The sequence below is a fragment of the Curcuma longa genome, unplaced genomic scaffold (assembly GCF_044706935.1).
Source record: "Curcuma longa cultivar G26 ecotype Majalengka, Jawa Barat unplaced genomic scaffold, ITB_CL_G26_1.1 utg2646_np1212_2152390_RagTag, whole genome shotgun sequence".
NCBI classification, from domain to species: domain Eukaryota; kingdom Viridiplantae; phylum Streptophyta; class Magnoliopsida; order Zingiberales; family Zingiberaceae; genus Curcuma; species Curcuma longa.
The window spans coordinates 1,298,143-1,313,292 of record NW_027435599.1 but is presented as its reverse complement, the minus strand read 5'-3'; the positions used below and the strand labels follow the sequence as shown (position 1 = coordinate 1,313,292).

The following is a 15,150-nucleotide window of genomic DNA, read 5'->3' as shown; positions in this document are numbered from 1 at the left end:
AGGAAAAGAAGAAGAAACGAAGAGAGAAGAAGAAGAAGAAGAAGAAGAAACCAGATCCTTCCCTTCCGCCATGGCTCTTCTCAGTCTCTCCTCCTCCTCCTCCTCCTTCCTTCCACCTGCCTACCCCTTCGAGCCCCCTTCACCGCGCCCTTCTCTAAGCACGCTGCCTTTTCTCTCCGTGCTTGGCGTCCACGGTCCGACCTCGCCTGCTTTCGCTCGTCTATACGAACGAAGGCGACTCTCACCATCGACTCTCCCTCCACTGGCGGTGCCTCCTTCCCCGACGGCCCCCCGAGGGTTCTGTTGGAGGTTAAGGATTTGAAGGCCGTCGTCAGGGAGACGGGGCAGGAGATCCTGCGGGGGGTCAGCCTCATCATCAACGAGGGCGAGGTTTGTCGGTTACTGTTCGTCTCTCAGTCGGTATGTTTTTCGGGGTTTCTGCTTGTTTTTTGAGAGGTTTTTCTCTGTAGATTCACGCGATTATGGGGAAGAATGGATCAGGAAAGAGCACATTCTCCAAGGTGATTCTCGATGACTTTCTATCAGCTACTGAATCGAGTTCTCCTTATGTTGCTTTGATGCTACACTATCGATTAGTTAACTCTAGATTTGGTACTCAAAGCTTCCTAGGGAAAAAACTTCATTTGGACGCTAGTGGAACTTCAAGAGGAAGAAGAGTTGTTAATACTTGAGTAGTGCGGAAAGATGTGAAACATGATTTTTTTTTCAATTACTTTTAGTTAAGGTGGATGTCTGTTTTGTTCAGTAAAAAGTAGTGTCCCATAGTTTTAGTGCATTGTAAATATTGATTGTTGGCTTTGACTATCTTCTTCCCTCTGCAAAGATTGTCCAAAAGTAAATAAGGGATAGTTGGACCCTATTTGATATAATATTATATTTATGAAAAAAGTGCATAGAGGATTAGATGATTAGGGGATATTTCAAGGTTTTTGTATCTTACTGCAATGCCTTGCTTATTTCAGGTTCTTGTTGGACATCCAGATTATGAAGTAACGGAAGGTAGTGTTCTATTCAAGGACCAGAATTTACTTGACATGGAACCCGAAGAAAGGTCCCATGTTGGCATTTTCATGAGTTTTCAGAGTCCTGTCGAGATACCAGGTGTAAGCAACTTCGACTTTCTGCTTATGGCATTCAATGCTCGAAGAAAAAGCCAAGGGCTACCACCAGTAGAACCTCTTGAGGTGTGCTAATATTTTAAGGCTTTTCTATTAATTTCAACAACATTGACTGTTATGCTGTAATCCTATCTGATCATGTTTCCAATCTTCAAGATCTACATCTCATATTTTGTTGCTAACATTTTCTATGAATCCATTATCCTCTGGTTTCTATAAAACCTCAAACTGAAATAATATGCTGATAAAAAGTATAGCATATATCTTAGAAACAGCCATGCTTATTCTAACTTGAATATTTTTTTTTTCTAAAGAAATCAAGCATACATGATATGAAAAAGCTAGTCAGTAGGGTAATGTCTGGGTGTATCTTTTATGTATTGCCTAATTGAGAAAAGCATGAGCAGAGGTAATTGTCTAGTTAACTTAGAATTTCTCTCGCTGTTACTACAGTGGACTGCTAAATCTTGCTACCATGTGAATTAGTTGTATGGTCATAGACAAATAGTTTAAAATTGAGTTAATATGAGCACAATGTATAGGCTTTGTGTTGAATCTACCATCTCTTAATTGATTTTTTGTTAAAATGATGATGTGATATCCACATGACATGTTTCCATATATGCAAATTGTTATTTTAGATATTTACACATAAAATTTATTTCCACGTCGGATTATCACTTCTAATACCTGTTTAATGGCAACCCCCTTTTTTCAAATTTAAACCCAATAAAATTTTATGGTTTCATCTGTCGACATCCACGATAGTGGTTTGCATACGTGGCAACATGCCATGTGGATGCCAAGCCATCATTTTAAGGAAGACAAAGTAGCCAGTTGATGGACACTAAATTTTAGCATGAAAGTTGAACATTGTGGTAGATTAGGGAAAAAATAAAAGAGTGTGCTAGATTTGAGAAAAAATTAGTTTTACTAAAGGTTGCATTAGATTCTTTAAAATAACAAAAATTTTATTTAAAGGTTTCATAATTGCTATATACTGTGCATTTAATGATATAAGAAAATTTTCAAATGCATTGCTTTACGTAACACACCGCAGGGCAAATAATGTTTATAGTTGGAACATAATCTGTGGTTAATTTGCTGGAATTTCTACTAATAGATAAGTACCTGGGAGGATGATCAATGCCTGAAAATTATACTATGACTTGCAAATATTCAGCATGTTCTATGGTTCATTTTATGGTTTTTTTATTACTTACTGCTGTTAACAGTTATTCAAACATATTTGATGGCTTGTAATAGGATACTCTATGTTGGAATATTCTATGTTGTCATTTGATGGAATATCTAGCTTTTTATATGGTATTGATAGGTTTCTGTTTCTGTCAACAATAATGGGGATTGGTGTATACAGTACCATGGTGCATGTTTGCAGATGATATTGTTTTGATAGATGAGACATGTGAAGGAGTAAATGTTAAACTAGAATCTTGGTAGGAAACATTAGAAGTGAAAGGTTTTAGGCTTAGTAAAGTAAAGATAGAATGTATATAATTTAAGTTTAGTAATATTAGACGTAATTAGACAATTGTTAAGATATGAGATGATGTGTTGTTTGAAATTGAGATCTTTAAGTATTTATGATTATTTTTGCAAGACGATGGAAGGATTGAGAGAGATGTCTTACATAAAATACAAGCTGGTGGTTGAAATAGAGGAGAGCATCGAGTGCTTTATGTGATCGTAAAGTATCTCTAAAACTTAAAGGGAAGTTTTATAAAATGGCGGTTAGACTTGCTATGTTATATGACGCTGAATGTTAGCTATGACTCAAGCACATGAGCAGAAGATGAGAGTTGCAGAGATGAGGATGTTAAGATGGATGTGTGGTCATACGTGGATGGATAGAATAAAAAATGAGAACATTAGAGAGAAATCGGAGTTGCATTTATTGATGGAAAAGCAACAGGAAGGTTGGGCTACACCACCCATCCTTGATCAGGGGGGTGCTATGCTATTTATTAATATCTTGTAACATGAACTGAAGGATATAGCCATCAAATCTTGGTTAAGTGACCTTCAGTACAACCACTGATAGCCTCTCCAATATTACTATGTTGGTTACTTTGACTTTTATTTTCAATATGTTTGCACGAATAGTATTGTTTTCTGCCAGTTCTCTCCACATGTTCTTCTGGTACTTTTCTATTACCTACTGAGCCCTTTCCGCATGCTTTTCCAGTATCATGTATGACAAAGAGACATGACCTCAAATATTATTTTAATGCTCTTTGAATCATTAATTAAGTTTATCTATCACAGAAGAGACTACTTAGTAGATGATAGCTACATATTGCTTCTATTCTCCAAATCATTTGATCTTTATTAGTTTGCTTCATTTGCAAAACATTAGATATTTTTTGTTTGTCTGCACAGTTCTACAGTTTGGTGACTCCTAAAGTTGCTGCCTTGAATATGAACCCAAAATTTCTCGACAGAAATGTAAATGAAGGCTTCAGTGGCGGTGAAAAGAAACGGAATGAAATTCTGCAACTTGCAGTACGTATTCTTTATGCTTTGTTTTATAACAAAATAGATTATATAAAGCTGTCGATTCTCTTTTAGCAACCATCTTCAGTTTCTTTTGATTGTATGTTGTAGAGGCCATATGAGTTATTGACATGCATGATGAAAAATTCAATTTTCCTGTCATTGGTTGACAACTACACTTAATCATTTGCCGCCTTCTTTGGCATCACTCTAATGTGACAACTACATTATCTACTAATCTTTATCAGCATATATATTTTTTTCTATCATGATATAATTGCGAAGATGGACGTGTGGGGTTACTTGAAAGATCAAATAAGAAATATTATTAGCTACGAGCAGGTAGATCTAACTCCTACAAAAGTTAAAACAAGAGAACATACATTAAGATAATACATATATGTTGAAAGATTATTGATAGTTCAAAAGTTGTATCAAAGTCAAATCTATAACCAGTGAAATGAGATCTAAGAAAAATTTTCTTAGTTTTAAAGATCTCAGTGTGACTAGCAATATGCGCATAGAATTAAATGGCAGGAAAAGTCCATGTAGCTGACAAGCAGATAGTTGGGATCGATGGCTTATCATTGTTGTTTTTGAAAATAACTTTAGAACTATGGACGACGCGAGTGATTTACAAATCCTGCTCTCCTCACCTCCCAAAAGTCTCTTTCTGCAATTGCCCCAACTAAAATAAAAAACCTTGAAAATATTGGTTTTCCTTCACTGTCTGACATGAACAATCCACAAAATTCTGGAACATTTTCTTTCATTTCTCTTTCACTGTTTTCCCTGTAGTTTACTTTAATCACCCTAAACATATTATAAGAACAATGTTAAAAAAAAATCATCTATTCTCTTAAAATTGAGTATATGAGATGTAGCATTCTGAGTCCAATTGTTGATCATAGTTGTTTTCTTTCTTTAAATTCTAGATTGATGTCATTTGATTTTTTTTTTATCGATGTTTCAGGTTCTACAAGCAGATTTGGCTATTCTTGATGAAATAGATTCAGGGCTAGATGTCGATGCACTTCAAGACGTAGCAAAAGCAGTTAATGGACTATTAACACCGAGTAATTCTGTGTTGATGATCACACATTATCAACGCCTCCTGGATTACATCAACCCCAACTATGTCCACATAATGGTAGGATATTTGTTTTAAGAAGAAACGATCGTTATTCTTATCTGCCGACGATCTCTTTCAATATGCATTCAGCCTTTGTTAGGTGTTATCCTTCACACATAGAATAGAGACTAGTGATATTTGCTATTGAATTATTAGGAAATGGAAATGAAGTTGCTTATGCATCATGATCACTTCAAGATTTAATACAATTAGTTATTCATGTTATTGGCCTTACTGACAGTTCTCGATGTTCAGGAAAACGGCAGGATTATAAAGACGGGTGATGTTTCACTTGCAAAACTTCTCGAGAAGGAGGGCTACAGAGGGATCTATGGCTCATAACTCAAAACCAGTATGCATCCTGCTTCAATGTTTTCCATTACTTGATCTCGATCCAACCTTTATGCCAAAATGATGTCCCTTACAGGCACCGAAAATTCACGAGGTCCTATCCATCCCAAGCTTGTCGCTGCGACCCAACATCCTCATTCCTCGGATAACTCCATGAGGTCGATCTTTCTACTTCATCTACATATTCAGTTTAAATTTTGGTATATCCAATAAGGTGGGTTCGAAAATGCCTCCTTGTTAATTAGTTTAGTGGGTGCTTACTGGAAATTGCTGTTAATTTAGCTGAGAAATTTGTTAATTACAAATTAAATAGTTGCCGTCATCAGTAGAATCATTTGAGAATTGTCATGTACAAACATCGACTATAATGCTCTGTTTACTCCGAAAGAGAAAAAGAGAAACATCAGTTGAATCATTTGAGAATTACCACCTTTTTGTGCCTTATCATCCTTCGTTGTCCATGGACTCCTCTAAATAGAAGAGGCCGCACTGGCCACTGGAGATTGAGAAAAGATATTCTCTCTTCTATATACACGGAAAGTATTTTTTTTCTCTCTATAAGTTTTTTGTTTTGTTTTGTTTTTTTAACTTTTCTTGCACAAAATAAATCGATCCTATAAAATTCATTTGAACTTTTTTTTTTTAAAAAAATTATATAATAATAATTAAAATAAGATCCTAAAAAATTTTGGATTTAACCCGAAAATTTATAGTATAAAAGGTTTTATAATTTTTTTTGCTTCTTTCTTTTTTTATTGTTATCAAAAGAGCATTTTACTTCATCAGCCCTTTGTAAAATTATGCAGTTATCATCGTGTAGTCGTAGATGTTATAATATGAATTTGACATGTTCATTTAACATTCATGAAATGAAATTGTAGTTAATAAAATATGAATTTGGTATGCTCATAATATTCACATTATAATAATTATAAAATTATAATTACTATAATACGAATTTATACTGATCTATCAATTCAAAATTTAGATTTAAAATCCATCTATAAAGAGTCAAAACCGATAGAATAATGTACATGAGAACGGTGGTATAATTTTTAATCAAATTATATTTATTAATTACCTAAATATATATCCATATAATTTTAAAAAATTTATAAAATCTTAGTAAATGATATAAAGGTTATAATTAATATGATTCAAAAACTAAAGTAGACAGTGATCTGATCCCATATGGAGATTTCTGGGTGCACTTGTTCCCAATTTTATTTTATTTTTTAAATTTCTTAAAAATATAAAGGAAAAAAAATTAACGAATTAACTTGTCTCTTGCCATCGAAGAGAGCAAAGCAGTATCAAGGTCGAGCAACTTCACAACTGCGACCGATGAAATGGCAATCTTAACTTGTATAACAAAAAGCAAAAAATCTCGTCATCCATAATGAAGAATTTTGAATAGAATCTACACGTTCAAACAACATATAACCATGGGACAAAAAAGAGAGTTGAAGGTACCGAATAAGGAAAATATACATATTTGTGACTCGAATAGGTCTTAATATCAATCGGATAAGCACATAACACTCGTAACAATGGATGCAGAAGGTAATCCTGTATCTCTACAACAATGCAGGTTTGCGATATAAAGAGAGCAGACAATACTTGAGGCGAGACGACTTTAAGGTAGTAGCTTGCATCTTTGACGATTAGAGTTCGTCGCGACCTGTGATAAGCCAATGTAGTCACAGTCAGATCCGACACATACATTTAGATATCAAAATACAATAAATGGGCATAAGCTAATAGAAAGATTGAGTTGTCACAAGGTGCAACTTGTTTCTACAAAGACTGACAATGCGAATCTACTAGACACCATTGTTTTATAACTTGCAGGATTGTTCACAAAAAGTATAATTTACCATAAAAGTGTAGGTGAGATACAACACCCTTTTTTATAAGATTCTGGATATAAGAAAAATTCAATGAAGGTTCAATTTAACTAATTAAAAGTGAACCTAAAAGATTTATGCTATATGAGAGAAGAATAAAGGTTGAAGAGAGTATATTCTCAAAGTCAACGGCAAAATGAGAAAATTTTATCACGTAGAAAACACAAAATCAACTATAGTTAAGATGGGCTCAATACTTTTGATACATAAAATGACAAGGAGGATGACGACAATGGTATCTTAAAGGTCATATTATGATAATGTTATCTACCATTGAAGTATAACAATTTTTCCATGTCAAAAACATGAACCAATTTTTCTATTGCCCATTTTATTTTAATTCTTGTAGAATAAAATAAGCAATACATTGTGCATTATGTTTGACTCAAAACGACTTTTGTTAAAGTCTGAGTGAGTCAATGGCTCTCATGATCTGACTCAGTATCCACTTATATGCTGATTCAACCAAGTGTTATTTTGACAACCCAGGTGATCTATAAACCCAACTTGGTGGTTTGTCAACCCAATCTAATGTCCGATGACTTATCAATTGTGTTGTCGGCCCAACCCACAATTTCACTAACAGAGATGACCTTGGTTAATGTGTAACTGGATATCTACATGATACAATATGCATGGGATACATTAAATGTCTATGCCATAAACTCAGTCAATTAAAGAAGGTTTCTTTTCGTTCTACTCATTCTTTGTGTTTATTTCACTTCTTGTAGTGTGTAGGAGGATATTCAACTCTCAACAGATTTTGCATTAATACCTGAGATAAGTCACCCTTAATATCGACCATCATGTATTAATATATTGTGCTTAGCAACTAAATTTGAACTATATATATAATCATAAACTAAAACATTGATGTAAGGATACACATTTTTAAAAGTTATGATCCAAAAGTTGTCAAGAAACTCTATGAAATATACAGCCATCTGCTACTACTACTATATTATAGAGGTAAAAAAGACAAATAGCAACCCAACAAACTCAACATGAAAATTAGAAAAACTAATTATTAACAAAAAAGCTATACACAAGTATTGTAAATGTTGCGCAAACAAATCTTCTTATCTATAAAGCTCTTCAAATTTTTTAACCAACAAAAAGAATTGTTCTCTTAAATTCAATAAACAGACAAATTTGCAAACATTTTTTGAGAGGAACAAACATCTATAATCTACTGAATTCTTTTTTATATGGGAGTTTAAATATTACCATTGCCAACACTGAATGCAATCAAACATGTCCATTCACCATATTTTTAATACTCTACATAAAAAAATTAAACATATGGCTCCACATATGTTCAAGTGAGACAATGGTGGCAATGACTGACATAAAAATGAGATATGTTTAAATGAACATTCAAACATGAAATTACTGTCATAGAAATCAGATGCATATGAAATTTGGCAAATATACTCCTTTTCTGCACACATTTTCCCATCCAACTAAGCAAACCATAAACATTCAGAAGCATATGACTCATAACTGCCAGAGTTGTGTCATATATATAAGCTTCTCAGTGTATCAACAGGTCAAATTTTTAATGGCAATTAGAAAAAAACAAAGGTTAATTCCTAAAATCCTATTATGTAACAGTGTGTTGCAATTGTTAATTTTACAATAACCGCCTAATCCATGTTTTTTTTTTAAAAAAAAAATCAGGTGTTCAGGCTTCAACCGACTAATCCTGAAGGTAGACTAACCTAATCCATGTTTTATCATAACTGAACGTTGAAATTTGGCATTCATCTTAGAATGTAGAACCCAAATACAAAATACATAAGGAATCAAGATGGATAACGAAGCATGCCCTAATCATGCATTGTCGGAATATCGCACAATTATTTGTTCGAAAAAAAATCACAGATTGTTTTGAAACCAGGCATTCAAAATTAAAAATATCAAAACAAACGAGGTAAATTGGTTGACAAAATTACCATTACCGGGATCAGTGCCCTCCATCATGCGAACAACAGTGGTGGCTGGGCCCGGCCCTTTCATCGCCGCCGCCTTCTCCGCGCGGCCCTTCGTCCTCGTCGCTGTCGTCCTCGTCGAAGGGCTTCTGCTTGTGGAAGATGCAGCACTTCTTGGAGCTCTTCCGGTTGAGGAACTCGTTATCGACAGTGCCCTCCTTCCAGGTGACCTTCTTCTTGGGTCGCCGGAGGCGCAGGACGAGCGTCTCCTGCGGCGGCTGCGATTGCCTCGGAGGCGAAGAAGACGAAGGCAGTTCGTCGAGGGTAATAGTTACGGCTGCGGTGGAAGGGGAAGCCAATCTCGCCATCGTGCGCCTCGCTTGCTCTGCCCTAATCGCAAGAATGATCCAGAAGCAATTTTTACGTTACTATTTAAAGCAACTAATCTTCCGCAATCTCAAATCACTTTCCACCTCCTACAACTTGACCCGTTTGCGTACCTGACTCGTTATTGGGACAAACGATTAAAAATTTCGGCAAAAAACCAAATCCAAACCAATAATCCATTTTGCCTTTTTTTCAATAAAAAGATAATAAAATGTGAATTTCCCAAATTACCCCTGCGGGATTAGCGAGGACAGAAAGGTAATTTAACAACAAACGTGAACAAAACCGCGCTCGACTGAGAGGGAAAAGCTAATAAAAGCCAGTCCGCACTCCCACAGCTTCGTGCTTTCTCGTCTCCGTCTCCGAGGCGAATTAGGGCTTTCAGTTCCTCCGATCGGGCGTCTATTTCGCGTCGCTGATCTTCTCGCTGCGGAACCTGAAGCGTTCATGTTGGATTTGGGAGGATTTCCGACGCCTGTAGCCGGAGGAAGCGCTAAGCGGAGCAGGACGAAGGATTCGGAATGCCCGAGATCCGAGAGGAAGACGGCCAAGCGAGAGGATGTTGATTACGATCCAGATCTGGATCTTTCCAGGTCCGATCTTAGTTCGCGTCCTTTGGTGTGTTTTGTTGTCGATTGTGTTTTTAGGATTTTGTTGAGGTTTTCAGAGACATCAAGGGGATTATCTCGGCGCTGCATCAGATCAAGGAAAAGGCTGCGAAAGATGGGCAGAAGAAGACTGAGGAGACGATAAAGAGGTGAGTTCCGACCCCAGTGTGATCTGATGTCTTCTGCATTCTTTTCCTGTGGATCAATAATTTGGTTCCAGGTATATTACGTTTTCAATCCATTATCTCAATAAATTTGGATCAAATTTTGATGTGGCTTTCTGCATCTAAACTTGCAGATCTGTGACTTCTAATTAATTGAACGAATACAGCATCATAGCTGCAATCTGTTGCATTTGTACATCCTATTCACATGGATAAACAGACAGCCCTTATTGTTTTTCCCCTTCTAAGAACCACACTTTATGAATCTAATTCAACCTATACTTTATGCATTCCCTTTTAGTTTCACAAATGACAAAATGTAATGGTTACTAATTCCACATGATATTTGGAGGGTTAGTTTAAATATGCAGAACCTAATTATATTGGGTCAGCTGCATGGATCTTTTTATTCAAATGAGTTTGTATATTCAAATGAGTTCTATATACAACTATGATGCTAGTGATATTCAGAAATGATTATTTATAAAGACTATTTACTTGCTCTCCATCAGGATCTCCTTGACTATGTTTTGTAAATGAGCAAATACTCGTTATTGTTAAAATTTTCATCTCTACTACATTCCATAATCTTCTAAGCCAATCATCTGTGGTATTTTATTTGGTTGTTCTTAATTAGCTTTTTGATTCTCAGTGTCAATCAGGAGATTCAATCAATGGTGGATGATGCCAAATCAAAGTTTGACAAGGAAAGGCAAGGGATTTCAATCTCATCTTCTTTTGCTTGTTTTAATCTAAACACACATAAATGGATTTGTAAAATTTCTGATCACTGGTTTAAAACTTTTCCCCAGGTTTAAATCTTTTCCCCATTGAACATGTTAAGACTTACAAACTGTTTATTGTTAGTAAGGGTTCAAATGATTGAAACAGCCTTGTGAAATTAGTTCTTCATTAAATGAGATTTGTTTTTCGATGGACAGGCAGGCTTTGATGAAGGCATTATTGAAGAGCTCTAAGGAGGTTCTACAAGCTATATTTTGTTAACTAAAGCTTATTAGTAATAACGTTTCTAGTGCCTTTATTAATCTGATGAACCTGGCCTACTGATATAACCAAATGCAGTGCGAAGGCTCATTGAAAGCTGAGTACAGCAAATTTCAAGCAGATTATGAACAGTTTGCCAAGGATAAACAAGCACACGTACAAAATTTCAAAGGTATGTGCAAACAAACAGTTTATACTGATGGTCACCTTTAAAACATTTCATGGCAGCTTGGTGTCAATAAAACTAGAAGATATTTGAAGAAATAGATTAGAAGAAAAAAAAAAGTCTCCATATCGATAGATATTTTAAAAATTAAAGATTATTATTTCTCTTCATATTTGCAGACATATATTCCAAATATGAACACGAGAAGGAAAAATTGTCTGCTCGATATGAACAAAACAGTAAGCACCAGTATTTTCTTTAGATGTCACTGGAAGAGTGTGCGTTATATTCTCTTCCATGCCTTATAGGAAAGAAAGAAAAGGCGACTCTAGCTGAACTCGAGAAGGCCTGCACGAACAAGCTAACGAATGCAGAAGAAACATTGAAACGAAAGAAGCAGGTATTTCTTTTAATCTACCTCAATATCCTTTATAGTCGAATCTTTGGCTTTAGAATTTTACGAACTACTGGTCTTGTGTTCTAGACTAAATCTGCATCATTGCCCTACCTTTCCATTTCCAACTGGATTTTATCGACCAAATTTATCTTTGTAACTTGGCCCTTTTGTTTCGATGCCATTAAACTGTTGAGTAATGCCACTGTCTATTTTGCTCACAGGATGATGTTTCTTTCAACATCCTGCGCAAATCTCTTGGATCCTTCTTTGATAACGCCTCCGACGAAGACTTCGGCCCTGATGAATAATCATTTGTTCTTCTTCCCTGTCCCTGGTCTTGCTAGCACCCACAATACTCGGATCGAATGCATGAAACTACCTTCCTTTTAACAATTCTACAGTTCACATGAACCTGAGATTAAAGAATTCTTATATTCTTTTAGTTTTTAATGAATTGAAGCAATAGGACAGTTCTCCTATCTTGTTACAGCATAGTGGTAGTTTAAAAAAAAGGGTCATGAATTCATTATCTTGTTTTTTGAAATCTGGAAAAACTTAGGAAGATTGTTTTGCTATTGAGTTTACAAACATGTTGCCATAGTTCAAGTCTGGAAATCTTTCTACTGAAGAGAAGCAGATCCAACCCCCGAACCAGCTCCGTATCCTCCACCTCCGCGTCCGAATCCAGGTCTGCCGCCAGAACCCTACACGATTTCAATAGTTAATATCACATCGTTTCAGTTCCAGCAATGAATAGACAGCTACTATAACATGAAGAGTTGAAACAAGAATTGATTCTAATGTATCCGTCTATGAATCAGTCAGCACGATGGATTGAAGTTTTTCCGGTCAAGGCTTCCCAAAGATTCCCAAAGGGTAAACCATCAGAGATCTCAGTTTTATCAGCACATAACTATCTCAGATGACCGTCATGAGATTATAAAAGTGAGAATGATCATCATTTGATCTCTTCCTTTGCGAATTGAAAGCCTATCCAGGCTTTTTGTAGTTGACGATTCAACAAACAAGCCTCTTTTCTACCCTATTTACAGTTTAAGCATCCCATCTATAGTCCAAACGATAAATCAAAAGTGCAAACATTAAATGACATTTAGTTTCATATGCATAATAAATTTTGGTTCTCAATTTTCAATCTCGATAAGAAAAATATTTAATCAAAGAACCAGCAAAGATTCCCAAAGGGATCACCATCAGAGATCTTGGTTGTATCAGCACAAAGCTATCTCAGACGACCGTCAGTGAGATGAAAAAAATGGCTCATCACATGGTTCCTTCCTTTGGGATATGATTAAAAACAAAGATATTATTTTTACCAATATGTATGACAACTTAAATACACAAAACGGATACAAATTTGTGTCAATTTGTGTCTGCTACTTAGTATTGGCAATGATTATGAAAAAATGTCTAGAAGAGTGGTGAAATTTAAATATTTCCACCTTGTTGAAGTAAGGAACCATAGCATGTATGTTTGGAAGACATTCCATTTTGAGAGATTGAACCATCGGAAATCTAATGCAACTGCAAGTTTTCTATTATTCAATTGGACAGCTTCCTGTTACCAGGTTAATCTGATCTAGTTTTGAAACACTTGAAGCTACACTAGAAGTTCCCACAGGACAAAAACATCTTAGTTTTATCGGCCGAGAGCTATCTCAGATGACCGTCATGAAATTAAGAAACAGAAATACTCATCATCTAATTTCTTCCTCTGAAATTTGAAAACCATAAGAAAGTTCTAGCAAAGAATCATGTGTTCAACAATCCTAATTTTTGTTGTCAATGACTCATCTTATCATTGTTTCACCTAATCGATGAAGAATAAACTAGGATGCATTTCCTAATTGCAGTTGTTTCAGTTAAAATCCAATGCTACCAGGTGTTTTCTATCATTCAACTTAACAGATTATTGTTCCCAGGTTAATCCGAACGAGTCTTAAAATACACTTCAAATGACACTAAAGATTCCCAAAGGAAAAAAACCATCAGAGATATCAGTTTTATCAGCCAAGAGCTATCTCAGACGACCGTCATGAGATTAAAAAATGTGAATACTCATCATTTGATTTCTTCCTTTGAAATTTGAAAAACATAAGAAAGTCCTAATTTTTCCCAAATTTTGTGGTCAGTGCACTTTGCAACTGTTTCCCTTACTGATGATAAACAATCAAGGATTCATGCACTATTCACTGTTTAAGCATTTCCTAAATAATCCAAACTTAAATCAATGTACAATTATCTATTCCAAACTAACTCAGATAACCATTAGTGAGATTAAAACAAGAGGATTGAAAATCAGAAGTCCTAGATGCTTAGAAAAAAACATATGGAAACAAGATATTATTTTCACAAACAAGTGAAACAATTTAAAAAACACAAATGATAATGGCTATAAATTTGATTGAAACATTTTAAAGTAAATTGAAGTTTAGCATGCAGTAAACATAAAATATGAACACCAGAAACAATGAGGACATAGAAAAAGAATCTCAACTGAAGCATAAAAAACATTCTTGAATTGCTAACGGATGCATACCCTGAAAGACGGCTGGAATTCAGGCGGGGCACCGCCCTTGTCGCCAAGCTCTCCTGGAGGACCCCCTGGGCGTGGACCTCCACGATAACCATCCCGATCACCAAACCTCGGTCGGTCTCCCTCAAACCTTGGCGGCCCCCTATCAAGACCACAAAAATATAGCAATGCAAGGCGGTATTTATCAACATTTCAGATCGTTGCAGATTGGAGAAGTCAAAAGTCACCTGGGACGGTCACCCGGAGGACCAGAGCCAAATGGGCGAGCGGGCGGCCTAGCAGATTTCTTCAACGTCGCAGGAACAATCTCAGATGGGAGATTAAGGAAAGTTCTGAGGTACTCAATACCATCATTCGTGAGATACCAGTAATAATGCTGCCAAGCAAATGTCTCCCTCACGTACTCCCTCGATTTGAAGCTCTGCATCAACTTGATCACTTGCAGATTGGGCACGTCGATCTCCGGATGCTTGGCGAGGTTGTAGTCCTTTTTCGCGTAGAGCACTCCCTCTAAACAAATCCAATAATCTTTTTATTAAAAAAAACGATCTTTCTAGAGAGAAGGAAAAAAATCCAGCATAATGCGTTCAAAATCCGGATTTGGGACAGGAAACGCACCTTGAAAGAGGTATTTGCAGATCTCATGGCGATTCTTCTTCGGAATGATCTGGGAGAGAACAGCAAGCGAAAAATCATTGAATAGTTGTTCACATAGAGGAAAGAAACCACGTATGAGGATGAAGCCATGGGATTCCTCACCATGTTTACGATCGAGACAGTGAAAGATCCGCCGCAGTAGCGTCTCAGATGGCGAGGAGCCGCTGCGTGAACGAAATGGAAACCCTACTGCTCATCCCCCTCTTATATAGGGCTCACATGGTGTGTTTGGGCCGAA

The 15,150-nt window shown here is 36.1% G+C and overlaps 4 protein-coding genes and 1 non-coding gene across 6 annotated transcripts; 2 read left to right on the top strand and 3 right to left on the bottom strand.

Moving 5' to 3' along the window:
* Positions 1 to 30: 30 nt before the first annotated feature.
* LOC141819989 (putative ATP-dependent transporter ycf16) lies at positions 31 to 5,551 on the top strand. The gene is given in 8 exon segments (XM_074707261.1): positions 31 to 106; positions 109 to 390; positions 471 to 521; positions 984 to 1,205; positions 3,540 to 3,662; positions 4,627 to 4,803; positions 5,041 to 5,137; positions 5,213 to 5,551. Coding segments are annotated over 7 exon segments (978 nt in total). The 5' UTR covers positions 31 to 70; the 3' UTR covers positions 5,128 to 5,137; positions 5,213 to 5,551.
* A 958-nt stretch (positions 5,552 to 6,509) lies between these two features.
* On the bottom strand, positions 6,510 to 9,364 carry LOC141820068 (uncharacterized). 2 transcript variants are annotated; one of them, XM_074707351.1, is made up of 2 exons: positions 8,999 to 9,364; positions 6,510 to 6,817 (listed from the first exon to the last, which is right to left on the bottom strand). In XM_074707351.1, the coding sequence occupies exon 1, from the start codon at positions 9,340 to 9,342 to the stop codon at positions 9,010 to 9,012; it is 333 nt and encodes a 110-aa protein (XP_074563452.1). In that variant the 5' UTR covers positions 9,343 to 9,364; the 3' UTR covers positions 6,510 to 6,817; positions 8,999 to 9,009. The 2 variants fall into 2 exon arrangements, with proteins under 2 accessions (XP_074563452.1, XP_074563453.1); XM_074707352.1 differs by having other exon boundaries at positions 9,005 to 9,364.
* Positions 9,365 to 9,700: 336 nt separating this feature from the next.
* On the top strand, positions 9,701 to 12,079 carry LOC141819915 (uncharacterized). The gene is made up of 8 exons (XM_074707178.1): positions 9,701 to 9,954; positions 10,029 to 10,118; positions 10,786 to 10,845; positions 11,075 to 11,114; positions 11,217 to 11,310; positions 11,484 to 11,543; positions 11,613 to 11,704; positions 11,923 to 12,079. Exons 1-8 carry the CDS (start codon positions 9,809 to 9,811, stop codon positions 12,007 to 12,009), a joined length of 669 nt encoding a protein of 222 aa, XP_074563279.1. The 5' UTR covers positions 9,701 to 9,808; the 3' UTR covers positions 12,010 to 12,079.
* Positions 12,080 to 12,202: 123 nt separating this feature from the next.
* LOC141819914 (small ribosomal subunit protein eS10z-like) lies at positions 12,203 to 15,075 on the bottom strand. Its single transcript, XM_074707177.1, has 5 exons — positions 15,015 to 15,075; positions 14,874 to 14,922; positions 14,483 to 14,765; positions 14,259 to 14,397; positions 12,203 to 12,405 (listed from the first exon to the last, which is right to left on the bottom strand). The coding sequence occupies exons 1-5, from the start codon at positions 15,015 to 15,017 to the stop codon at positions 12,322 to 12,324; spliced, it is 558 nt and encodes a 185-aa protein (XP_074563278.1). The 5' UTR covers positions 15,018 to 15,075; the 3' UTR covers positions 12,203 to 12,321.
* On the bottom strand, positions 13,703 to 13,791 carry LOC141820131 (small nucleolar RNA Z161/Z228). Its single transcript, XR_012601116.1, has one exon. It is a non-coding gene; the product is annotated as a small nucleolar RNA Z161/Z228 (small nucleolar RNA).
* Positions 15,076 to 15,150: the final 75 nt, after the last annotated feature.

Bases quoted from the DNA above. Each gene is read 5' to 3' on its own strand.
- LOC141819914 (XM_074707177.1), bottom strand. The intron at 14,766-14,873 runs GTGCGTTTCCTG...GGATTTGTTTAG, and splicing joins CTGCAAATACCTCTTTCAAG to AGGGAGTGCTCTACGCGAAA. The intron at 12,406-14,258 runs GTATGCATCCGT...GAAATCGTGTAG, and splicing joins AATTCCAGCCGTCTTTCAGG to GGTTCTGGCGGCAGACCTGG.
- LOC141819915 (XM_074707178.1), top strand. From the start codon at position 9,809: ATGTTGGATTTGGGAGGATTTCCGACGCCTGTAGCCGGAGGAAGCGCT. The intron at 9,955-10,028 runs GTCCGATCTTAG...TGAGGTTTTCAG, and splicing joins CCAGATCTGGATCTTTCCAG to AGACATCAAGGGGATTATCT. The intron at 11,115-11,216 runs GTTCTACAAGCT...AACCAAATGCAG, and splicing joins TATTGAAGAGCTCTAAGGAG to TGCGAAGGCTCATTGAAAGC.
- LOC141820068 (XM_074707351.1), bottom strand. From the start codon at position 9,342: ATGGCGAGATTGGCTTCCCCTTCCACCGCAGCCGTAACTATTACCCTC.